Raw genomic sequence first — 25,872 nt, forward strand, 5'->3', positions numbered from 1 at the left:
GGCGGTGGCTGCTGCGTGATGAAATCTGATTTGGATGTGTGGTTACCATATACACACCAGAAGCATTTTGCACGTCTCGTGCTCTTCCCTGGCCTGCTACTGGAGCTCGTTTGCCGTCCGTCCATTTTACCCACTTTAACTTTAACTTCTGAAACTTTATAAACCTCTTTCCACTAGCGAGTTTTTCGTATATAAATTATTTATAAAAGTTATTTTGGTTCTCACATTTCAAAGATTTCACACAGCACTGCTTGAGGCAACAATGTTGCCTTGCCGCGCAGAAAACAGTTCTCTGTCCAGTTCCTAGAAATTTGGCAGATGTTAACGGCCCGATCCGGCAGGCCGGGCTGGGAACAAAAGTCATCCGGTCTGCGTTTGATCAGCCCTCACGCTCGATCGTTCACTTTTAAAATTTGTATTTAGGGAAAGTGCGGAGCCCGGCAAAATGACACATCCGATTTCGGCTGTGTCCACTTTGAAACTGTTAGCGCAAAGTGTAAACGTCACACAGCACACCTCACTGCGATCGGACAAGATCGAGGATAGAATACGCAGCAAATGGCTATCGAGTATGGAACGGAAACCGAGTCTACACCGCGCGTGATGTAGTGTTCGAGGAAACTGAAAACAAAGTAACTGCCCATAGACACGGAGCTGGCAAAAAGGAGGAGAATGAACAAAGAGTCGGCACAGGCAACGAATCGTATAGCGAATACGAATCAGGTGGAGAAAGAGACGCTGAATTCCAACACGGGTCTGACGGTAGAACAGACAATGGTGAGGGACCGGATGCGGAACCCCAGGACGACGGAAACAGCGAACGGTCTCCAAGTACCAATACAAGACCAGTACGAAAACATAAAACAATACCTACACGGCTTTTAGATTATTCTCTAGGAATGACGGCAACCATAGTGCACGACCCAGCCACGGTACAAGAAGCATTAGAATCACCGAAAGCGACTTGGAAACAAGCCATGGAGGACGAAATGAGGTCACATATGGAAATTGGTACATGGCAACTGATGGATTTACCACCGGGTAAAAAGGCAATTGGTAGCAAATGGGTTTTCAAAACTAAACAGGATGAAACAGGAAAAGTTTCGCGGCATAAGGCACGAATTGCAGCACAAGGCTCAGAAGCCTGGTATAGATTTTAACGAAGTATATGCTCCAGTCACCAGATATGCTACAGTCCGCACAATTATCACCATTGCTGGAAGGGACAAGTTATTGATAAAACACCTTGACGTCAAGACTGCATATTTAAACAGTATAATTGACGAAGAAATCTATATGAAGCAACCGGAGGGTTATATAGTGTCTGGTTAGGAAGATAAAGTTTGCCGTTTGAAAAGAAGCATATACGGATTGAAACAATCAGCGCGTTGCTGGAACTTGAGACTAACAGAAATTCTACAAAGCATCGGTTTTGTAAAAGGAACAACAAATGAATGTTTGTTCACTAAAAATACACAGGGCAGCAACATCTATTTAGTCACATATGTTGATGACATATTTGTTGTGTATACCAGCCTGGTCGGGCGAAATCGCACTCGCCCGATAACGGCCGTTATCGGGTGAGTGGCGAAGCAGCCGAGGACGAGGTGAACGCGCCGAGTCGTCTCGGCCTCTCGACTCCCGACCACGGCGGCGTGTGGACGCATCCGCATTTTAATCCGTTTTCGTGTAAATGTATGTTACTTGTATACTTGTGAAATAAACTGTATTTTAACACAACAACCAAAGAACACAAAAATATTAATAGCAGGTGCAAAGGAAACTGACATTAGAAAGATACATGAGCAGCTTAAGAAATATTTTGCTGTCAATTGGCTAGGAGACGCCAAGTATTTTCTGGGTTTAGAAAAGGATGTATCTGGCATTTACAAAATGAATGTAAAGGGACATATCGAACAGTTGATCGTAAAGCTAGGGCTAGACCAAGCGAATGCGATGAAAAGCCCAATGGATCAGGGTTTCCTAAAGGATGAAACCGATAGTGATGTTTTAGAAGACATCACAATGTATAGGAGCGCGATAGGCATGTTAATGTACATTGCAAATACAGCGAGGCCAGATATTGCTGCGAGTGTAGGGATATTGGCAAGGAAGTTAAATGCACCTACACAAACGGATTGGGTAGCAACAAAGAGAATTGTACGTTACTTAAAGGGTACAATTGATTGGAAGCTAAAGCTAGGAGGAAATCCGCAAATGGGCATGGAAGCGTATTCGGATGCCGATTGAGCTGAAGAGAGAACCAGTAGAAAATCAACAAGTGGTTTCGTAATATTCTTCGCAGGAGGAGCCGTAAGCTGGGTAAATCGCCAGCAAAATTGCGTTGCTTTGTCATCCATGGAGGCTGAATATGTGGCATTAAGTGAGACATGCCAGGAAATTCAATGGTTTAAAAGGCTTCTAGGAGATCTAGGTGAAAAAATATCAACAACAAAGGTGTACGAAGATAACCAAAGTTGTATTAGTTTCGCGGAAACAGGAAGAAGCAGTAAACGTTCAAAACATATTGAAACCAGAGAGTGTTATATCAGAGAGCTATGTAACAGCGGGGAGATTCATTTGGTATACTGTCTATCAAATGAAATGAAAGCGGATATACTAACGAAACCGTTAGGAAGTGTAAAACATAAAATGTTGACTAGCTCGCTAAATTTAGACTAGACGGGGTAAAATCAGAAAATTATGTTTTACTGGTGTTGAAATTGAGGAGGAGTGTTGAAAAATGAGCAATTTCACCACTGCTTGTGACAACCTTGGCTTCTGTCAAATACAAACGATGCAAACAAACCCACAGATGCTGTTACGCCAGAGCAGAACATAACGATCGATGGCCAGGAGTTCGGGCTGGTGGACGAGTTCGTCTACCTTGGTTCACTCGTTCGGCCCAACGGCGACACATCAGCGGAAATCAGGCGGCGGATCATGGCGGCGACACGATGTTTCTCTGGGCTAAGGCGGCATTTGTGCTCGAAGTTGCTGACTAGGCGAACAAAATGCAGGATCTACAAGATTCCTCATACGTCCCGTACTTATGTATGGGTGCGAGTCTTCGGTCCTGAAGATAAGCGACGAAAAGCAACTGCTCTCCTTCGAACGTAAAGTTCTCCGGACCATCTTTGGAGCTTTGCGAGAAGGGGGGAAAAGGAGACACCGCTACAACTTTGAGCTACACCGCAGCTTTGGCGACCGGGACGTCGTCGCCATGGTCAAAACGCAGCGGCTGAGGTGGGCCGGACACCTGGCGCGTATGGAACCCAACAGAGCCCCCGCTGTACTGTTCCGCAGCCAACCGGAAGGACGCCGTGGACGCCCGAAGGCGAGATAGATCGACGGAGTGCAGAGGGATCTATTTGCTGTGGGCGTGAAGGACTGGCGCAGCGTAGCTCAGTCGCTTTGGACCAGGCTAAGTGCAGACTTTCTACGTTTCCGAATTTAATGAACTTTTCGATGGCATAATCGGAAAAGCAAGGATTCTGACATACGAAAACGAACTCCAAATAAACAACAGCGTAAGAATTGAAATGCATAGAAAGTACCCTGAACATCCAGAACATCCATAGCAAATATCATGGATGAACAGTCTACTTTGTCCACACGCATCGGGTCGTTACTTTTTAGATCTCATAATTCATATTATATCAGAAGTCTACCAAATCTACGCATTCGCATCTATTCAGAAATTCATTTGATATCAGCGTGATATACCCTAAAGCCCGGTCCACACGTTACGACTTCACTGATACTTTAGTCTGCGCAGGCTAAAGTTGTTATCATATCGTAGTAATCTGTGGAGTGTCCACACGATACGACTTCATAACGACTTGCGTCGCAAACCCGATACGTTGTGCTCACTTATCGGTCACAGTGGTCGAGGAAATGGCTTTTAAAGCGAAGCAATGATTACATTTCGATAAATTCCGTAAAAAAATCGCGCATCAACATGTCAACATGTCAAACCACCATCAAAACACGCACACATGTATGGAAGTCGTACGACTCTAAAGCTCGCCGGCTTTAATTTTCTAGGTCGCCGGCGACTGCCAACAACGACAAAAGTCGTTGCAACTTCGCTGTCCACACGTTACAATTGGTCTGCGACAATGCGGTTGCAACAACTAAAGTATCAGTGAATTCGTAACGTGTGGACCGGGCTTAATATGGTCAGGAAATCTCGAAACCCAGAAAAAGTTCAATCACATGACCAATACATCATCATTTTTTTCTTAGTATGGATTAATTCGTCAAACAAAATAGATGCTCTAAGAATTTCTTCACAATAGAACGAACAACAAATAAGTATTTACCTTCGCCAAATAAGTTTTTGTTAAACTGGACGAGTGGTTTTAACCGAAGAGATTTAAGAATTATTTCTTCTCCCTTTTATGAACTTTTGAAACTCAGAAGTTCGTAGGTTCATTAATGTATACAGGTTCAAACATAATCCAGTCCTGTACTATTGTGAGTTGTATACGGTAACGTACCAAGTACCAAGTATCAACCTGTAAGAATGAACCAAACAGTATACTTAAACGACTTAACAGTATACCAGCCGACATCATGTCGAAGTTTTTGGAACGAATTAGCCTATGCGTCAGATGAAAAAGACAAACGACCATCAAACGTTGCATTGTACGCAACGTTCATGATTTCGATTTATGGGTTCATGGTTTATGCGCACTAATGAATGTCGACCGTAATCTTCGTAATGAACAGAACCTTCGTGACCTTGAACCCCAACGGGAAAATGATGCGTTAAACATTATCGTCCGGAATCCTTACTCAGGTCCGCGCGCTTCCAGGATTTTAAATAGATTTCTGCTGGTAAGCACATCCTTGCGTAAAGTGATAAAAATTAACGTTAGGTGCTTCTGGGGAAGCACAACAAAGAGAAACAGTGCATCTGATAGAAACAGTTACAGGAAGATATCTCACAGCCGGTGGAACAAACCAACCTGCTCTACCATTTGATACTAATACATGGACAGAAACAGTAACATAACATAAGAAACCAAATTGTAATACAAGAGAATTGTATGATATTGATAACTGCAAAACCAATTGATGATCAAGATTCATAGATTAACCAAAAAATGTGATCAATTGCAAAGCGTTGGAGATTTATATCTTTCTAAATGTTGCCTAAGAACTGAATGTCAAATCCCGTTTTGACCGAGTCATAGTTTCAGGTCAAATTCGGCATACCTAGCGTGCCCATGTCATTAAAAAAAAATTGATTTCTTCGTTTAAAACATAAATAACTACTGAACGTGAATGAATACTTTTCAAATAAAGAACATAACTCTAAATATGATTGATTGTCGGAAATCATTTTGCTGGTACACAACTCAATCATGGCTGTTGGGATGTACTGATCTCGGCATGCATCTGCATCTTACAAGAAACAATAAATGTAAGTACCTTAATGAACTGGTATAACAAGGTGTTGATGGTTATGAATATTATCGGACTTGAAAGATTGTAACGGATCTCCTAACAGGTCAAATCTCCCAGTTGTGAGTTTTTAATAAAGATTTATGCACGTCTAGCTTTCTAAAAGCTTTTCTGTCTTCAATCAATTTATGTAATGTATGCATATCAATTCGTCGTCGAAGAGTTCTTTTTGAGATATAGCTGTTCAATTCCATCGCATTACTCATAATTTGTTGCCCAAGATGAATGCTTTCCTATTTCATAAACAGTAAACTTAACTAACCCTACCTTGGACATCTCTTTTCGCATAGATTACATCGCTTCAGCTGTGTTGTTCGCTCTCACTGGGGTTAACAATTTTCACTAATATCACCGTTACCTGAAACAGTAACATGAACATAAATCATTCTAAACAAAGCACGGTTATAAAAGATGGTTGTAAAATTCTTACCTTATGTAATTTTATGGACAGAAGTGTTCATCATTTGGAAGGTTCGTCATAACGGGTCAAAAACCACAAATGACAAGATTTGGAGTAGTCCAGATAATTCGAATAGAGCTGAAGATTCTTTACTTAGCCGAAAGTAATGCCAGAACTGACTCAGTAGTGGCTGTCCAATGAAGAAGTTTAAACAGTATGCCTCCTAGATTTCCCGAAAACGAAAACAGATTTTGTTACTGAATTATCGATAGCAGGGCAGTAATATTTGATAATTTGAATATTACATACCTAACCTAGACACTGTAGTCCATTTCGTCCATTGCAAGCGAAGCGTTTTTACTTTTTCACAAAATCGTAACAATTCTAAATTCTTCCTGCGAAATACGAAACATGAACTTGATTAGAAAAAGAGAAAACCCCTGGCGGTGTAGTCACTTCAAGCATATCAAGATGAACAACACAACGAAGAAAAACTTACCGACTAAATTGTATATTGCATTTAAGCACAAACATATTCGTCTCGTACGAAACGATAACTAAACGATAAGCGATTACGAAACGAGCCTAAACTTAGAAGGTACTAAGGCATCGAATTCTACACATCTTTGCCTTTATTAAAATACATTATTCCAGCATCTAACAAGCAAACTTTCCACTACGACGCCATGGTGACTACGAAATGAAACAAAAATGCATTTCAGTGCCGGTGATGCAATTCCTTTTTACCAGAAACACAATCATAACTATGATTATGGCTCGAAATGAAGTTGTCGAAAAACTTACCGGCGAAACGATCAAATGGCTCAAAATACCCAACTTCGGGGTTAGGCCAACTTGTAAGGCATCATGCCAAAGTACCCTTAACATGACGATAGAAAATGGATATCCATGTACCCTACACATTCATTTATCATCGTTAATATCGTATTGGCTAGAAAATTAGAAACCACTTCACACCTTTTCTCTCAAATATCAATTTAGGAACGCACCGTTCTACAAAAGGCACTCTTTGCTACGACGCCATTGTAGAAAATAAGAAATACCGGCACAGCTTAACTGACACATCAAGCTGTCGTTCAGAAGTTGTACTAAAACACGAAAACGCGTTTGCTTTCAAACGCATTTGCGTCTAAACGCGTTTACATCTAAACGCGTTTGCGTTTAAACGCATTCAATTTAATTTGTCCGTTAAAACAAATGTTTCTGAAACAATTTCAAATATATCATTCTGCCTCAAACTCTCGACCGTGACAAAAATAAATCACTCCGATAAACACGATCGATCGCCTCAACAGTGACATGTGGCCTCGGACTGGCGTGAGCCGAAGCCATTTGTTCTAGTTTGGCGCGTGCGAGTGTGGCAACGTCATACTAACCGTTGGTAAGTCGAGCGCAGTTTAACGTAGTGTGTGGGGTCACGGAACCTCTCGGGATGAATTCCATTCCGGGCGTTTGGAATCTAAATTCACCGCAATGGAAGGGGAGCCCGTGGCCGACTACGGCCCCGAGGCTTATATCCTTGTAATAGAAAAAAAAAGACCGCACTGGAGCCGTTTGCACCTATAGAATCGGCTGCAAAAATGTCGGCCGTTATGCTTCGTGTGGCAGGTCTGAAATATAACAACGTGGTGACCGAAATGTCGAAAGTGTTTACATTCATGTTTTTGGCCCAAGAAAATAGAAATCAAAGAGGGAGGTTGATTTCTGAATAATTTATAGTTTAAATTAAAAAAACATCACAAGTAAGCACTTACATTAACCTCTGTTTGTAAACAAACGCTCGGTGTTACGTGTTATGTTATGTTTTAGGGGGGCCGCTGAGCCACAAAGCTTTTAACACATGCTTACCAATTAAGTATCAAATTTTGTTATGTTATGTTTTCGTTTCGCTCCGTGTAGCCCACCACTTACACAGCATCGCGTCTTTCTGGGGCGCCACACGGGGCGTAACAATAACGTAACATAACAACGGAGCAATTATGCACACCCTTCGAGGACACCGTCAGTGGTCGCTGCTGCACAGGTTAATCAACACAAACCTGGTCCAGTGCGGAACAATGGATGCCTACGTCAATAGGGTCCTCACTACCGCGCACCAACTTAGTAGCATCGGATTCCCGCAAACCGACAAATGGATAGGGATGCTATTGTTGGCAGGTTTGCCTGAGGAGTACCGACCCATGGTGATGGGATAGAAAATTCTGGTCTTGAAATCACAGGCGACCTGATAAAGATAAAATGCTCCAAGAAACGGAGGTAAATATGGTGAAGCCAGAACCGGCACTTGTATCCACCCAGAAATGGTCGAACAAGTGTGATAATAACGCGAATGTACCGAAACGGAAAGGACCGAAATGTCACCGATGTGGGAAATTAGGACACATAGCGAAATATTGCCGATCCAAGAATCAATGCGTCAAAGTGCTCCGGAAAAAGGAAAGGACGCTTTGTGCACAGTGCTGTCGATACCAGATACAACAAACGACAAAGATTGGTTCTTCGATTCAGGATGTGTAAAACACCTTACCAATAACAAAACGACGCTCAGCAAGTTCAGAGAAACAAAAGGTACTATATATGCAGCTAATAAAGAACGCATGGATATAGTCGCGGAAGGATCTGCAGTGCTAAGACCAACCTGTAATAGAAACACAGTCGAAGTTAAAAACGTCGATTTCGTACCAGGTTTGGCTGTTAACTTGCTATCAGTGAGCAAGATTACCGATCAAGGCCACACAGTAGTATTTAAACAAAAAGGATGCACAGTCATCAACCCCGACGGCAAGGTGATCGTCACCGGAGGCCGCGAGAATGGTTTATACAAACTAAATCAGAAACATACATCTGTGTTGGCGTGCACTGGAACGACTGAAAAGATTTGGCACCAAAGAATGGGCCATTTAAGCCATCAAAGCTTACTCAAGCTGAAAAATGGAATGGCGAATGGAATCAACTACGACGACAAGAATAGCGAAGATTGCATGCTATGTGCCGTCGGTAAGCAAACGAGAATGCCGTTTAATCATATTGGCACAAGGGCCAGTGAAGTCCTTGAGTTAGTTCACTCTGATATATGTGGGCCAATGGAAGAGACATCCTTAGGAGGAGCGAGGTATTATTTGTCATTCACGGACGACAAAACTCGGAAAATATTTGTGTATTTTTGCACACGAAGTCTCAAGAGGAAGTGTTGCAAAAATTTAAGGAGTTTCACGCTATGGCAGAAAGGCAGAGTGGGAAAAAGCTAAAGGTGTTGAGAACAGATAACGGCTGGGAGTTTAAAAATACCAAGTTCGAAAACGTTCTCAAACAGCTCGGGATACGTCATCAAACAACGACTGAGTATACTCCGGAACAAAATGGACTCGCGGAACGTACCAATCGGACGATAGTGGAACGGGCGAGTTGCATGTTATACGAGGCGAAGCTACCAGAAACCTTTTGGGCAGAAGCCACGTAAGCAGTGTATCTGATAAATAGGTCACCCACCAAAAGCTTGGACATAACGCCAGAGCAAGCGTGGACAAATCGTAGACCAAACCTAGCACACGTTAGAGTGTTTGGCACGCATGCCATGGCACACACCCCCAAACAAAAACGCAAAAAGTGGGATCAGAAGGCAGAAGAATGTATACTCGTTGGAGAAGACGAAACTAAGGCATACAGGCTGTACAACATTCAGACCGATACAATTGTCAAAAGCCGCGACGTAGTTTTCATCAACGAGGGACCACATGTGGAGATGCCACAGGCTAACAGTTCTGAAATAATTACGTTGGATTTAAAAAAAAGTGATTGCCAAGAGGGTAGTCCAAACGTAAAGGTTGACAACGCGAAATCAGAAGTAAGCTCCTGCGATGACGAAGTTATACAAAACGAGGCGTCTAATGAAGCACGTGGAGTCGACATACAATCATCTCAAGGGACAACTTCAAGGCCGGTGAGAGTCGAACGTAACCCTCCGAAACGACTTTTAGATAACGTTTTAGGTATGTCTGCGACCGCGATGGAACCTAATTCAATGGAAATCCAGCGCACCAAGGTGTTGGAGCTGGAGGAGAAGCAGAAAAACTTCGACAAGGTATTGGCCGAGCAGAAGGTCATCAGCGAGCAGCACGCCCGGGAGCGGGATATACGCGAATCGATAGCGTGGAAGGCGCGCTGGGAATCGAGTAACGACACCGTGCAGAAGATGCTGGTTGATCAGATGGATCGTGAAAAAACAGTCTACGAAAACGGCACGTCAGCTGGCGCAGATGCAGAAACTGTGCCACACCCCACTGACTGAGCGGGCCACCTATCTGGAGGCACTGAAGGAAGCGAACATTGCCCTACCACTAGCGGTAGCCAAGGGAACGGAAAATTCGGACGAAATAGCTCGTGGCAAGGAGGTCGGTTTCGACCATTCGCAACAGTGCAAGGAGGAGGGCACTACCTAAAATCGAGATCGGACAGGGATGGGAGAGCGGATATATTAACCAAAGCTCTAGGGGCAATTAATCCGTTACAAGCCGCGTATGCACAGGGTCATGTGCAAAACTGTTGAGTTTATCAGACGATAAGGACGCACCGTTTGAAGAGGAGTGTTGGAATATAGCAACCGTTAGCGTCCATAATAACGTTACTTTATAGCAACATCGATATGTCATCGGTCAGTAAAGTATTTGTCACTTCTCTTTTGACCATCACGAAGCACACGTATATCCAGATTACTGCGCAAAACCACGCTCTCTTAATAGATTCTTATTACAAGGATATAAGCCTCGGGGCCGTAGTCGGCCACGGGCTCCCTTCCATCGCGGTGAATTTAGATTCCAAACGCCCGGAATGGAATTCATCCCGAGAGGTTCCGTGACCCCACACACTACGTTAAACTGCGCTCGACTTACCAACGGTTAGTATGACGTTGCCACACTCGCACGCGCCAAACTAGAACAAAAGGCTTCGGCTCACGCCAGTCCGAGGCCACATGTCACTGTTGAGGCGATCGATCGTGTTTATCGGAGTGATTTATTTTTGTCACGGTCGAGAGTTTGAGGCAGAATGATATATTTGAAATTGTTTCAGAAACATTTGTTTTAACGGACAAATTAAATTGAATGCGTTTAAACGCAAACGCGTTTAGATGTAAACGCGTTTAGACGCAAATGCGTTTGAAAGCAAACGCGTTTTCGTGTTTTAGTACAACTTCTGAACGACAGCTTGATGTGTCAGTTAAGCTGTGCCGGTATTTCTTATTTTCTACAATGGCGTCGTAGCAAAGAGCGCCTTTTGTAGAACGGTGCGTTCCTAAATTGATATTTGAGAGAAAAGGTGTGAAGTGGTTTCTAATTTTCTAGCCAATACGATATTAACGATGATAAATGAATGTGTAGGGTACATGGATATCCATTTTCTATCGGCATGTTAAGCGTACTTTGGCATGATGCCTTACAAGTTGGCCTAACCCCGAAGTTGGGTATTTTGAGCCATTTGATCGTTTCGCCGGTAAGTTTTTCGACAACTTTATTTCGAGCCATAATCATAGTCATGATTGTTTTTCTGGTAAAAGGAATTTGTAGAGAAAAAATTAGTGTATAATATGTCTGCACTGCAATTTTCCTTTTGTGGAAACCATTTTGTGCCGCAGCAGCCATGATATGCTTGCAATGATTTTTGTTACATCGCACACGTTCTTCTTATTTTTAATTTAATTAATTCTTTTGTGTTTTACAGCATAAATCGTAAATGTTCGATCATCGAGTTGCATTCGTCGGTAATGGAATGCAATACCATACTTTTTAAGGTAAGCAAACTAAACAATACGAACGATTGTTAACCTTGTAAGAGCATGGCGATTTCGCAAAAACCGCAAATATATGATTAAGTAAATAAATCTGCTTTTTTTTTAGTAAAATAATGCCCGCATTGTCTATAATTGGCATTTGATATCGTCATTGTATTGGACAACCGTATAAAACCTGAGTTCTGATAGGACACCGATTCAATGAGAAATGCTTTTGACTCTGGCAAGCGGTCGTGCAAGACACTACCCACTATTACTTCCGCCCATAAATGTTACATCAAGGTAGGAACTTTTCGAACATTTCTATAAACACCTCAAATGTAGTGAATCGTGCAGTGTTCAGAATGAATGTTGATTTTCATTAATCTATTGCAGGGAATTGGAAGATTGATTCAAAATGTCTACCAAATACCGCAGTAATATCATCTTTACGAAGAAAGTGCGTAAGGTAGGATTAGCTTTTAGTATGCAGTTTGCGAAATAGGAATCTACGTATGGCTTTCATCTATGGCAGAAAATGGTGGGTAACGTGATGGAGTTGAATATCAGTGAATATTTCATAGATTCACTAATTTAATGAATCACCAAAAATCAAAGCCAATGAATCAATTTGCCAACACAACATAAAATGAATTTGATTGAAGGAAGAGCTTACAAAAGTATATCATGCTCTAAGCTTAGTTAGGAGATCGAGACTGATAGATTTGAGATGTTATAAAATCCGTTACATTCCTTCAGATGGGACACTACATAAAGCACGTTGGGGCATTAGGCTCTTAGCGTTATTTTATATACAATGGCCGATGCATTCCGAGTTCAACATCTTTAAATAATTCAGATAGTCAGACTGTTTTTTAGAAGTTAACGTTCATTCTGTTTCTTTCCGAGTTCGCCGACGAAAAGAGCGTGTCAAAACAAAACACGTCTATGTCGACCATTGCCTTTGTAAAACATCACTCATCGAACAGTAGAGAATTTATATCAGGTATAGGTGTGTATGCCTTTAATTCGACAGCCGATTCATTGAACTTTCCACTACTCGGATGTTAACCTTTATCCGTTGTCCCGTTTTTATCTAAACACACTGCCGAGAGCACTTGCTCTATCGCCACTATAAGTTTATCAGTGTGTCGTTTTCTTGTGGAATGTTGAATGGAATCTTTCAATGATATCATTCATTACGTATCGTCTGCTTTCTTCGAATTGGCCCATTAAATTAATTCCGTTGAGCCCAGTAAAATTATTATCGGTTTTAGCCTCGTACGGTTTAAGAACACATTTCAGGTTTGAGCACTTTCATAATGTGATGGTACGATTATGCCACAAAATTCAAATATTTATATGGTTTAGCTCGTTTGTAGATGAGAATTTTGAGGAAATCAAATTAATATTTGAGCCACTATCTATTAAAATGATTGTTCTTCCGTGGATGAACGCAAAATGAAAGAGGGAAGAAACGGCTCTACCATCCTTATGGAAAGATCAACCTCCATTAGCGGTGGGTACCTTTTTCTTTGTGAAGGTATGTTTGGTGTAATTGTTGCGTATGTTCTTTCTGTACTTCTCAAGTCTCAGTTGGATTGTATTGAAATGGGTCTTTATTCTTTGGCACTTGAATTCGGACTGAAAGTGCATTCGGTTCTCCTCGGATGGTGAGGCTACATAGAGTGTGTGTGTATGTGTATTACAGAGTTTGAGTGTGCGTACATTCGTAGATCGGTAGCTGCCGACCTAGTCCATCGGCGTCGGCGGTTACATACATAACAGTAATGGTATAATATTCCTTGGTTGGAAGAGTTGTTGCCGTGGAACATGCATAGGCGGACAAAAGGAGTATGCGGGAAAAAGAGGTCTTGCAGTTTAGGAAAAGAATTCACTCTTCTGTCATCCTTGAATGGGGTTGATCTTGTTAGATTGGCACGCAGTTTTGAACTGAGCAGAACTCATTCTTTATTAAGCGATCATCGATACAGTGTTGCCAAACCAGCACCAATGACACAAGCTGTCATTGGTGGTAAACCTACACGGAGAGTAACCATCGATTCCAACACTCCTCCTCGATGTGCAGCTTCCGTAAACTTCGTCACTCCAAACTCAGTAGGCCGCAAAAGATGTTATGTTTCGTCGGTCCCAACGGTTTAGTCAGCATATCCGCTGCTATCGTCTCGGTAGGGCAGTACTCCGGTGTAATCTGCTTCCTCTCACATAGTTCCTGGATGTACTTCTCGAGCGAGTCGATATGTTTCGATCGTCGGCTCAGTCTCTCAGTACGGACAAAAGCAATGCAACCCTGATTGTCCTCTCTGATCACCGTGGGTTCTCCCGATAGTTCTCCAAAACCAGCCAGTAGTTGCCGCAGCCAAATGACCTATTGGCAAGCCTCGCTGAGTGCCATGTACTCGGCTTCCATAGATGACAAAGTTACGCTTGTCTGTCTATGGCTGGCCCATGATATGGCTGTTCTTCTGAACATGAAGACAAATCCAGACGTTGACCTTCGACTTTGTAGATCGCCGGCCCAATCAGCGTCTGAATAACCTAACAGTGGGTCGTCGTTTGCTCCTCCTAGATGCAAGCGGTAGTCCTTCGTCTTTTGTAGATAACGTAGGACCTGCTTGACGGCTGTCCAATCATACTCCGTAGGTGCGGCAACCTTTCTTCCAAGAATTGAAGCACTCGTTGAAATGTTCGGTTTAGCTACTACGGACAGATACAACAGACTGCCCACTACACTCCTGTACTTCGTAGGGTCCTTTAACGCTTCACTTTTATCATCGACCTTGAGGTACCCTGGATTCTTCGGTGATTTTGATGGCTTTGCATCACTCAACCCATAAGACGATAGAAGGTCTTCGATGTATCGTCTTAAACCGATGGTGTAGCCTTTCTCATCTCGACGAACTTCCATACCGAGGAAATGATGTACATCTCCAAGACAAGTCAGCTCGAACTCATCACTGAGACACCGGATGGTCTGTTGCAGCCCGTTCTCGTCTTGGGATGCTACCAGCATGTCATCTACGTAAACGAGTAGATAAATGCTGCACTCTCCATTCTCCTTAATGTACATGCACGGATCTGCGATGGACTCCTTAAACTTTAACTTTGTCAAAGTTCCAAGCGTTTGTTCCAGCACCGTGCCGATTGTCCGTAAATATTCTTTTCCAGCTTGCACACGAGGTTTTCCTTTCCTTTTTCTTCAAATCCGGAGGGCTGACGCATGTAAACCTCCTCCTCATGAACTCCGTATAGATATGCCGTTTTGATGTCAAGATGTTTCACTATCCAACGCCGTTTCGCTGCTACGGTAAGGAACGTCCGGAACGTCGTTAGCCGTGTGACAGGAGCATACACCTCTCCAAAGTCCTCGCCATATCTTTGAGAGTATCCCTGTGCTACGACTCTTGCTTTGTGTTTCACGACTTTTCTAGCTTCATCACGCTTCAGCTTAAACACCCATTTGGAACCAACTACTTTCCTATCTTTAGGTATAGGAACAAGCTTCCATGTTTGGTTCTGCTGGTGTGACTTTAACTCATCAAGCATAGCTGCCTTCTAATCAGGATCGTCTAAGGCCTCTTGATAGTTTACCGGTTCATTAGACGCACACGTTAGTGCTTTTTCTACCACATTCAAAACGTAGTCTTCAAGTTGTCGTGGCACTACACCCTTGGTAGGTCGTTGCGAGCGACGTGTGTTGTCGGACTCAGCCGTTTCTTCTTGGGCATCTTGGTAATCTTCCCTGTCCAACGAACTGTTGTCTTTAATCGACTCCTTCTTGCTGGGAGTCGGCTCGTTCTCCTCCTCGCCATTTGATCTGTAACATTCCAAAGTTTAAGGAAACAGGCATCTCGACTAATGGTTATTGCGTCTGTCTCGCAATCAACAAAACGATAGGCCTTGTGGTCCATAGAATAACCAACAAGTCTCAGCTCCTTCGATTTTCAATCGAGTTTATTTCGTTTTTGTTCCGGGATATGCACGTATGCCTTCGCATCAAAAACTTGCACATGCTTCAAATCAGGTTTGTGTCCCGACCAGATCTCGTACGGTGTTTTTTCAATCGATCTTGATGGCAAACGGATTTGGAGGTATTTGTTATTTGTTATTTATTAGAATCATCCTACGGGCCAGCAGGCTTAATAGGAAAATATATAAGATATGGTACAAATTTCACTTAAAACTATACATATTTAGACGTCACAGATTGTAGAATCACAAATCACACGCAAACGCGACCGAACGAATACGCTGACGAAACACGCTTACAGATTGGTCAAAGTCGTAACAATGGTACACCTGATTGAACCTGGTTGACATGAAGTTTAAAGGGCTAAACTGCCCGAATCTGGTCGCCTGCGTTGGCACAGTCAGAAACGAGTATTTCCTTAGAACTCTCGACGGCGCAGAAATGTTGAGTAATGAGAGAAGCACCGGAAAGTCAATGTTGTGACTGATGAGGCTAGCCACGAAACAACATTGAGCGATGGCCCGCCTATCATCGAGCCTCTCAAGGCCAAGGAGGAGGCAACGCGTACGATATGGTGGGAGTTGCCCTGACGCGCACCAATTAACTTTTCTTAAGGCAAATCTGGTAAACTTTTTCTGAATACGCTCGATTCGCTCACTCCAGCAGGCAGAGAACGGACACCAGACAACACTTGAATATTCGACAGTAGACCTAACTATACTGCAGTACAGTGCCTTAATACATTGGATATCGTGGAAACCCTTAGCGATTTTGAATAGCAGTCCTAGTTGCCTATTGGCCTGCGCAATGACGTGCTCGTAGTGTTCTATGAAGCTAAGTTTGTCGTCGAGTAGGATTCCCAGATCCCGAACACAGCTAGTGCGCTCAATTAATGCCCGCGGATGCTGTAAGCGTGCAGTAGAGGTTGGCGGGAGCGACAGAAGCTGATCGCATTGCACTTGGCGATGTTCAACTCCAGATGATTTAGTGCACACCAGCTGGTGAACGAATCGAGGTCAGCCTGGAGATCAGTACAATCAGCGGGGTTTCTGATAATGGCGTAGAGTTTCACGTCATCAGCGTACATAATAAATCTTGACTCGTGCAGCACGTATTGTAGGTCATTGACAAACACAATGAATAGTAGAGGTCCAAGGTTACTCCCTTGCGGTACGCCGGAAGTGCCAGGAAAACATTTAGAGAAGCAGGATGATACCTTGACTTTGTATGTACGACCGGTTAGGAAGGAGCGTATCCACTGACTTAGAGCCGGGGAAAGTCCCAGTTTTGTTAGCTTCGCGATTAGGATGTCATGTGAGACCCGATCAAAGGCCGCTTTCAAATCAGTGAATATAGCGTCTATTTGCAGTCCCACGTCCATTGCGGTCTTGCATTTCGTCACAAATTCGGTGAGAGCGGATGTGGTGGATCTCTTGGGAAGAAACCCATGTTGGTTTGGACTTAAAACCGATCGCAGCCTCAGAAGCATTTCCTCATGCACTAGCATTTCGAATATTTTGGAGCAGGCGCAGAGTGACGTAATCGCGCGATAGTTTGCCGCGTTCTGTTTGTTGTCCTTCTTAAAAATTGGTACCATGTGGGCTATTTTCTATTCTATGTCGCATAGCTTCTCTCCAGTATTTTTGATCCATTCCAGAATCTATAATCATGCACCGAGCCATCTCTGTTATAGATCTGTTCTTCCTTTTTGCCAAACCGTTTTGTTGTGGCGAATACGGTGCAGTAAATTGGGCTTTGATGCCTTCAGATCTATAAAACTCCTTCAGATCGTTGTTATCAAGCTCTCCGCCGCCGTCGGATCGTATGACTCGAACTTTCCTGCCGAAACGATTCTCCGTATACTTCACGTAATCTTTTATCTTATCGACAGCTTCAGATTTCTTTCTAAATAGATATGTCACTGCAAACCGGCTGTACTCGTCAATTATATGCATCACGTAACGGTTTCCACTTGGTGTCAACGTTTTCATTGGACCGCACAAATTCGTGTGGACGATATCAAGCGGCTGTTTAGCTTTGTTTCACTGATGGGAACGCCAGTCTCGCTAATTTGCCCTGTAAGCAACATTCGCAACCTAAGCGCTGACCACAATCGATTATTTTGATTCCTATCACCAGGTTCTCCTTGACCAAACGCTGAACAGCAGCATTATCCCTGTGGTCTAAGCGACGGTGCCACTGATGTTGACAATTTTCGTTATTTTTGTGTTCTTTGGTTGTTGTGTTAAAATACAGTTTATTTCACAAGTATACAAGTAACATACATTTACACGAAAACGGATTAAAATGCGGATGCGTCCACACGCCGCCGTGGTCGGGAGTCGAGAGGCCGAGACGACTCGGCGCGTTCACCTCGTCCTCGGCTGCTTCGCCACTCACCCGATAACGTCCGTTATCGGGCGAGTGCGATTTCGCCCGACCAGGCTGGTATACACAACATCTCCCCCTGTTACGAATTTTCGTTGGGGGGAAGGCACCCTTCCTTTGAGCAGCTTTATTTTGCCTCACTTGTACTATGTACTAAATTCAAATTCGGCCTGTTCTCGCAACACCCCCCGTTAAAAGTTAGCCCGGTACACGTCGAACCTACTGGGGGTTTTTCTCGGACGAGAAGAGCGCCGTGGTTGCTGTACGGGTGCTGTTGTTCGGCCTGGGTAACGGGGTCGATCAGGTAATCCACCATCCGCTCGCGAACACGACGGGACGGCTGGGGGTACCGGAGATGTGACGGGAACGGTTGGGAGCGCCTGAGAGGCTGACTCCACCGACGGCGGCAATGGTGCTGAAACTGCTGACGACGTTGACGACGTAGGAACTATCGGGCCAGTAGGTGTAGGGCAGGGCGGATTCCGCTGCCACTCATCTATCAGCAGGTCCAATGGTAACCGCGCCTCGTGTTCCCCAGAAACGCTCGTCGTTTCACTGGCACGGCTCCTTAATTGATTTGCGTGTCGCCGAATAAGCCGATCGTCCTCCGTGAGGACCTCGTACATCACGTGCCCTAGTTGAGATCGAATCCTTCCGGAGATCCACTTCCAATCGTTGGCGGTATGCCATTTCGCGTACACCAACTCTCCGGTAGCGAAACGTCTATCAGCTCTAGCAGAGGACACTGAGGATGACGGGTGTCTTGGAGGTCTCAGTAGTTCTAAGGATGTTCGTAGTTTCCTACCAAACATGACCTCACCAGGTGTCTTTCAGCCTAAGGCGGCATTTGGTGTGGAACGGTACGTTAAAAGGAAGGTATCCAATGCTTCCTTCATGGAAACCCCCTCTCTCGATAGCTTTCGCACCGATCGCTTGAACGTGTCCACAAAACGTTCAGCCTGGCCATTTGACCTTGGATGGTAAGGCGGTGTTCGCACGTGCTCGATTCCGTTCTGAGTACAGAACGTTGCGAAGTCCAGGTTACTAAACTGCGTCCCGTTATCTGACACGATCACCGTCGGAGCACCGAAACGAGCAAACAGGCTTCGCAGTAGCTCAATAGTAGCCGTGGCCGTTGTGCTTGCTGTTCTTAAAACTTCTGGCCATTTGGTATAGGAATCCACAACTATTAAGAAGTACTCGTTGTTCATTGGACCTGCGTAGTCCACGTGGATTCTCTGCCATGGCGCGGTCGACTTTGGCCAAGGCGATGGCTTGACGCGAGCAGGGGCTTTGGCATCGTATTGACAAGCCTGGCAGTTTCCAACCCATTCTTTTATGTCGTCGTCGAGCTTAGGCCAATAAAAATAGCTTCTAGCTTCATGCGTACGATTCCGGGATGTCCTCGGTGTATGTGGAAAAGACATTGATGCTGTAACCTCCGAGGGATGACTACCCTCTCCCCGAAAAGAATGGCATCGCCGACTACTGTTAGAGACTCTCTCCTATTGTGAAATCGAGACAAATCCTCAGCAAAGGAAATGTCTCGCGGCCAACCGCATCGCACGTATTCGTAGACCTTTTTGAGTAGTGGGTCTGCTTGCGTGCAAGCCTCCACCTTGGTGAAGGTAACTGGGAGCATGCTGACGGCATTAACAGCGATTGATTTGAGTTCTTCCTCCAACTCAACGCTGGCGATCACGTACTCCGGCTCAGGTTTCGCGTGATCTTGGATAAGCCGAGACAGCACATCGGCGTTTCCGAACGAATTAGTCGGGATGTATTCGATGCTGAAATCGTAAAGTTGAAGCGTGAGCGCAAACCTCTGGAGCCGGTTGGCTGTATACGTTGGGATGCCCGTTTTGCTGCCGAAAATCCTAAGCAGCGGTCGATGGTCCGTCTGTAGCCTAAAACGACGTCCATATACCATGCGATGGAACTTCGTGACGGCGAAGATGATGGCGAGACCTTCGCGGTCAATTTGGCTGTAGCCCTCTTCGGCTTTGGAGAGTGCCCTGGATGCATGCTGCACTACTTTCAGTGAACCATTTGGATATCTGTGACTCAGTGTTGCTCCAAGGCCAACTGAAGACGCATCCGCGGAAACTACTATTTCCCGACTCGGATCGTAATGCGTCAACAGCAGGTTTGAGGATAGCACCTCTTTAAACCTTTCGAAACTATTTTGACATTCCTTGGGCCAGTGGAATGATTTGCTGCTCACGAGTAATCTGTCCAGAGGATAGCGCAAACTCCTCATATTTGGAACAAATTTGGCGTAATAATTTACCGCACCGATGAAGGAACGCACACCGGTGATATCTTTTGGCGGTGGAAGCTCCTTAATAGCTTTTATCTTCGCTGGATCTGGTTGTATGCCGTTTCTGTTTATCACATGTCCCAGATAGTGAATTTGGGTTTTGTTGAATGCGCATTTCTCCACTCGTATTGTAAACCCATATTCTTGAAGGCGTTTCAGTGTTGCTGCCAAAGAGGTATCATGTTCCTTCTGCGTTTGCCCGCCTATTATAATGTCATCCATGTAAGCGGAGACACCGTGTATGCCACTTAGCATGTTGTCCATCAGTTGTTGAAAAGCTCCCGGTGCTACTTTTATACCCGGCGGAAGCCTATTGTAGTGGTAAAGCCCCCGATGAGTGTTTATAGCCAGAAGCGGGCGGCTTTGCTCTGCAACTTCCACTTGCAAAAAAGCATCTGAGAGATCCATCTGTGTGAATATGGTGCAGCGTGCTAGTTTTGCGAAAATGTCCTGCGGTAGTGGTAACGGGTATTCGTGCGGGAGAAGAGCTTCGTTAAAGCCCGTGGAGTAATCTCCGCATATCCGTATTTGCCCATTTGCTTTTCGCACTACCACGATAGGAGCTGCCCAATCAGAATGGTTTACTTTCGTTATGACCCCTAATGCCTCCAGCCGGTCGAGCTCTTTGCTGACTGTTTCCTCTATTGGCAACGGGACGCTTGGGTCGAAAAACCGGCTGGGTGCCTGGTCGTAGTTGCAGGTGTACGCGAGCCTTGGTACACAACCCTGCTCCTTGGAAAAGTGCTGGAAACTTTTCTTCCCATGGTTCCTTCCGTGCGCCGTTGATGTGATTGCAAAATGTATCCATGGGGATCGATCCAAGGGCGAACATCTGAATCAAATCTGCTCCCAGCAGCGACAGTTTGGCCTGAGAAACTCGAATAGTGGCTCGTTTAGTTTTATTCAATATAGAGATATTCGTAGTAAATTCTCCATCTAACTTAAGGTCGTCATTCGACGCCGTTTTTGCCTTCACCGTAGGACGGAACAATACAGGCTTACCCAATTGTTTCCAATCCTGTCGGCTGATCACCGATATATCCGAAGCGGTGTCTAGCTGCAGTCTTGCTGGCTTCCCATCGATGGCGATGTCAATGAACTTCCGATTCTGGTGCACGTTCAGGACGTTAACCTGCACCACGCGGGTCGCTGCCGCTTGACGATGCCTGTGCTTGCCGTGCTGTGCTGGCCGGCTTGATGATTTGCAGAAGCCTTCTCGATGCCCAAAACGGCCACAATCACGGCATTTGTGCGAACTGTAGGTGCAATCTCTGCTCCAATGAAACGCACCGCAGAGCCAGCAGGGGCTACGTGGTTTTGCCGCTACCTTGTTGCGTTCGCTAGATCTTCTTGCGAACCGCTGATGTTTGCTGCCCGTCTTCACTGCATGCACCTGTTCCGCTGATTCCGTAGCGATTAATGCGGAGTCCGTCTTCAAACGCACCAAACGCTGACACTCGGAAGTTAATTTCTCCGACGTTGTATCTCTCCGGTCCTCGATCAACGCCAGCAACTTAACGCGAATGTCACGCTCTGTATCGTCCTTCAGCCCGCACACCAATGTGAGGCATTTGAACTGCTCCTCGGTCATTGACGCGTACTCTGCTTCTACGCATGCACGATTCACCCGGCATGCGAAAGATAAAAGATCCTCGGAGCGGGACTTTGTAATACTGAAGCACTTGTACCTTCTGCTCAGGAGGGACTCCATTTTGCCGAACAAAGCGGTTAGCTTCTCCACCATTTCGTCGAACGTAAGGTCACGGGGGGTGCGGGGTAGGATGAAACTGCAGAATCGGCTGTGTTCCGCCGCACCCAGCTTACGTCTCAGGAGCCGTACCTTTGCTGCCTCGTCCAATCGGGAGGCATCCTGTGCAAACCGATCTACGTACCGACCGTACCATGACTCAAATGTAACACCCGTTTCGGCATCGTGCCGGAATTCGACGATGTTCCCAGCAAGAGCGTCCAGAATGAGCTCGGGATTGCTGGGTTGCGGGGCTGCAGACGCTTGGTGTTCCGGATTCTGTCGCTGAGACGACGCTTGTTGTTGCGAGCCTTGTGTTAGCTGCGCCAACAATTGTTGCTGCTGTGCCATCTGTTGCTGCAACAGCATGATCATGTGCTGCAGCGTTCCGGTGTCCGCTGGCGGCTGGTGCAATGGCGGTTGCTGCATAGGCGCCGCAGGAAAAAAGACACCATTTTGCGACAACCGACGCTCATCTTCCATGCCTAGCGTTTCTCCCGGGCTAGCCATGCGGCGGCGTTTACGCGTAATTTTTTTTTTCTTTCCCCCGTGGGGTTCACTAACTATTTCACTTTCACCTCGTCGCCACTTTTGTGTTCTTTGGTTGTTGTGTTAAAATACAGTTTATTTCACAAGTATACAAGTAACATACATTTACACGAAAACAGATTAAAATGCGGATGCGTCCACACGCCGCCGTGGTCGGGAGTCGAGAGGCCGAGACGACTCGGCGCGTTCACCTCGTCCTCGGCTGCTTCGCCACTCACCCGATAACGGCCGTTATCGGGCGAGTGCGATTTCGCCCGACCAGGCTGGTATACACAACAGTTATGCAAACCACTTGTTGCTTTATATGTCTCTTCAACTGTTCTCAAGTAATACAAATCATGGTTTCACCGTCCCATAGCTACAATTGTTCCTCTAGAATCTATAATTTGACAACCATCAGCGTCGAAATTTACCTTGAGATCTTTGTCTGCCAATTTTGTCACCGAAATGAGATTCGTTTCCAACGAAGGAACGTATTTCAGATTGGTAATACTGATACTGATACTGATTTAGCCCTGGTTGCTTAAAGCTATACAGGTGAGTCTTACAAATCTAAGGAGACGAGAGGAGATGGTAGAGGGAACGGAACGCAAAACGGACAACAAAGTCGAGCGAGACTCCTTTGTGAGGCAGTTTAACAACACTTACAGCCCTATTATCATTCTCTAATTGAGAACTCGAACATTAGAGTGAGTCGGCGTAGAGGGTTTGGAGGAGTGCACGTCTGAAGGAAGCAAGAGGAAGGTGGAAGTCAAAGTGACTGTAGGCGTTATTGAAGGAACGGAGGCAACAGAGGACTGGGTCCGAAGAGCCAAAAAGCGTTCGGCGACAGGGAATAAGGAAACAGTCACGGCGGCGCAGGGAGCGCGAAGGGATATATAGAGGAAGGCGGGCGAGGAGGGCAGAATCGTCGATAGCATCCAGCAGCAGCCCATCGATGAACAAATTTTGGGCCACACACCGTCTATCCACTAAAGACAGGAGGCACAATTGACGACAGCGGATCTGGTAAGGTAGAAGATCCGAGTAACTATACCCCAGCTGCCGAGAGAACACCATGCGGGTGAAGCTCCTCTGCACCTGCTCAAGCGCATTGTAGAGCACTTTGGTGGAAGGGTCCCAGACAATGCAAGCATATTCTAATTCCGAGCGAACAAGGCTACAATACAGGGACTTGAGGCAGTCGATGCTGTGGAACTCACGGGAGAGAGACCTAATCAGCCCCAGTAACCTAAATGCTTTACTGCACACTGCCTCAATGTGAGCAGAAAAGGTTAGCCTAGAATCGAGCGTCACCCCAAGGTCTTTCACACAGGTGACACGGGCGAGAGGGGTAGACATGATAGAGTAGTTGTGGGAGATAGGGAAGGAGGATCTAGAAAAGGAAATGACGGAGCATTTCTCAGGTGAAAGAAGAAGATGGTTAGAGGAGCACCAGAGGCAGATGGCGTCTAGCACATTCTGGAGAGACAAACAGTCGGAAATGCTATTGATAGGGTAGAAGATTTTCAAGTCATCGGCGTAGAGCAGATAGCCTGGAGATTGGAGGATAGAGGTGATATCATTAATAAAGAGGATAAACAGAAGGGGAGAGAGGACACTGCCTTGCGGGACTGCCGAGGCGCCGCAAAAATCCTTGGAGAGGTGAGCCCCAATGCGAACACGACAGGTACGCTTCGAAAGGAACGACTCAATCTTTTCAAGCAAAGCAGGAGCGACACCGAGCTTACCTAGCTTAGCAAGAAGGAGAGCATGAGGCACACGATCAAAGGCAGCTCTGAAATCAGTGTAAATGGCATCCATTTGGCCCCCGCGATCCAGTTCCGCAACCGTGAGTGAAACGAATTCCAACAGGTTGATTACTGTAGATCTTTTTGGCATGAAGCGTTTATCGTCCACTCCACGAATCACTCCATTTCCTTCACCTAGAATTTGCGTCTTCTTTCTATCCGCAGGCGTGATCCAACCTCCGTCGAACATTTCCAGCGAATCGAAAACGTTAGCGAAAGCGAGTCGTTAGCGAAAATGTCGGTGTCGGCGTAGGCTGGCTTTGTTGGTTCGAATCGATCACGTTAATCGGTTGCCAGCGTTGACTCTCCATCACGGCGTCCGCGACGGCGGTTTTTTCCGATACAGGGCCCCGATTGGCGACTACGATGTCGCGAACGTTCGTGGGAAGTCTGGCGGTCCACAAGCCTACCAGCGCTAGTTCCGAGATCGTGTCGTTCGCTACGCGACGCATCTCGTTGTACAGTTGCGAGGGTTTTTGGTCCCCGAGCGTCATCTCAGCCAAGACCCGTTGGAGGCGGCGTTGCTGCGAATCGCTGTGGTGCTCCAATAGCACCTTGCGCACGTGCGCATATTGTCCGGTCCGCGGGACGTCTTCCAGCTTCGACTGCAGCTCGAGGAGTGTGTTCGGTGGAATTTGCGCCATTACATAATTATAACGCGCCTTGTCCTGCGCTGCCGAGATTCCGTTCGCAATGAACCAATAATTTAGGGTTAGGAAATAACCCTCAATATTGGTTGGGTCCATTGGCGGTGGTGGCATGCGCAGTTGTTGAAGCGCGTCGACGGCATGCTCGTTGGAATCCTTTCGTGGGTCGTCGGACACACTCGCTCGTGTTACTCGTTCCGGCGAGTGCGAGATCATTGTTGCTCGAATTGTTTCACGATTCACGCTCACACGGTATTTTTTCAGCCAAGTTGCTCAACTTCCCACGCGGTTGCAATGTGGCGTGCAAAATGGCGGCGATTCGGCGTCGGTACGTTACCGTGTAAGATGGCGTCGCTGGAACCTCGTGGTTTTTTTCGCAGATTATATTTCGTAACCACGTCGTTGCTATTTCACTCTCCGATCACGTCGGGGTCACCAGTTTTAGCGTTTTACACACTATTTTTTATTTTAATCGGGGAGTTAACAACAAATTTTGTGAAACTAAAGCAAGGTACGTCTTTTCTCGTCGGAGTCGCGTTGATCAAGAAGGTCGTCTGTCAGTTGTACTGTCTGGTCGTTAGCGCTATTGCGTGACATTTGGCAGCGCGTGTGCCTAATGGTCGTTGATGTTTCTGGATCGGAATTGTTTTCGCCTAGATGGCGCTAGTTGTATAAAAATTGAAAATCATCGCGATCGATGGTCGCTACATACATAAGGCCTGATTATCATTCTCTAATTGAGTACTCGAGCGGTCATTTGAGTTCACTTTGCTATCGGCGCAC

The 25,872-nt window shown here is 45.5% G+C and overlaps 1 protein-coding gene and 1 long non-coding RNA gene across 2 annotated transcripts; both read right to left on the reverse strand.

The window, feature by feature from the left end:
• Positions 1-5,564: 5,564 nt before the first annotated feature.
• On the reverse strand, positions 5,565-6,260 carry LOC128275965 (uncharacterized). Its single transcript, XR_008269345.1, has 3 exons — positions 6,182-6,260; positions 5,903-6,095; positions 5,565-5,830 (listed from the first exon to the last, which is right to left on the reverse strand). It is a non-coding gene; the product is annotated as an uncharacterized LOC128275965 (long non-coding RNA).
• Positions 6,261-14,046: 7,786 nt separating this feature from the next.
• Positions 14,047-14,748, reverse strand: LOC128275964 (uncharacterized). The gene has a single exon (XM_053014433.1). It carries the CDS (start codon positions 14,746-14,748, stop codon positions 14,047-14,049), a length of 702 nt encoding a protein of 233 aa, XP_052870393.1.
• Between the last annotated feature and the right edge of the window lie 11,124 nt (positions 14,749-25,872).

The sequence above is a fragment of the Anopheles cruzii genome, unplaced genomic scaffold, assembly GCF_943734635.1.
Source record: "Anopheles cruzii unplaced genomic scaffold, idAnoCruzAS_RS32_06 scaffold00094_ctg1, whole genome shotgun sequence".
Taxonomy (NCBI): domain Eukaryota; kingdom Metazoa; phylum Arthropoda; class Insecta; order Diptera; family Culicidae; genus Anopheles; species Anopheles cruzii.

Coding starts and splice junctions, on each gene's coding strand:
- LOC128275964 (XM_053014433.1), bottom strand. CDS start 14,748: ATGTACATTAAGGAGAATGGAGAGTGCAGCATTTATCTACTCGTTTAC.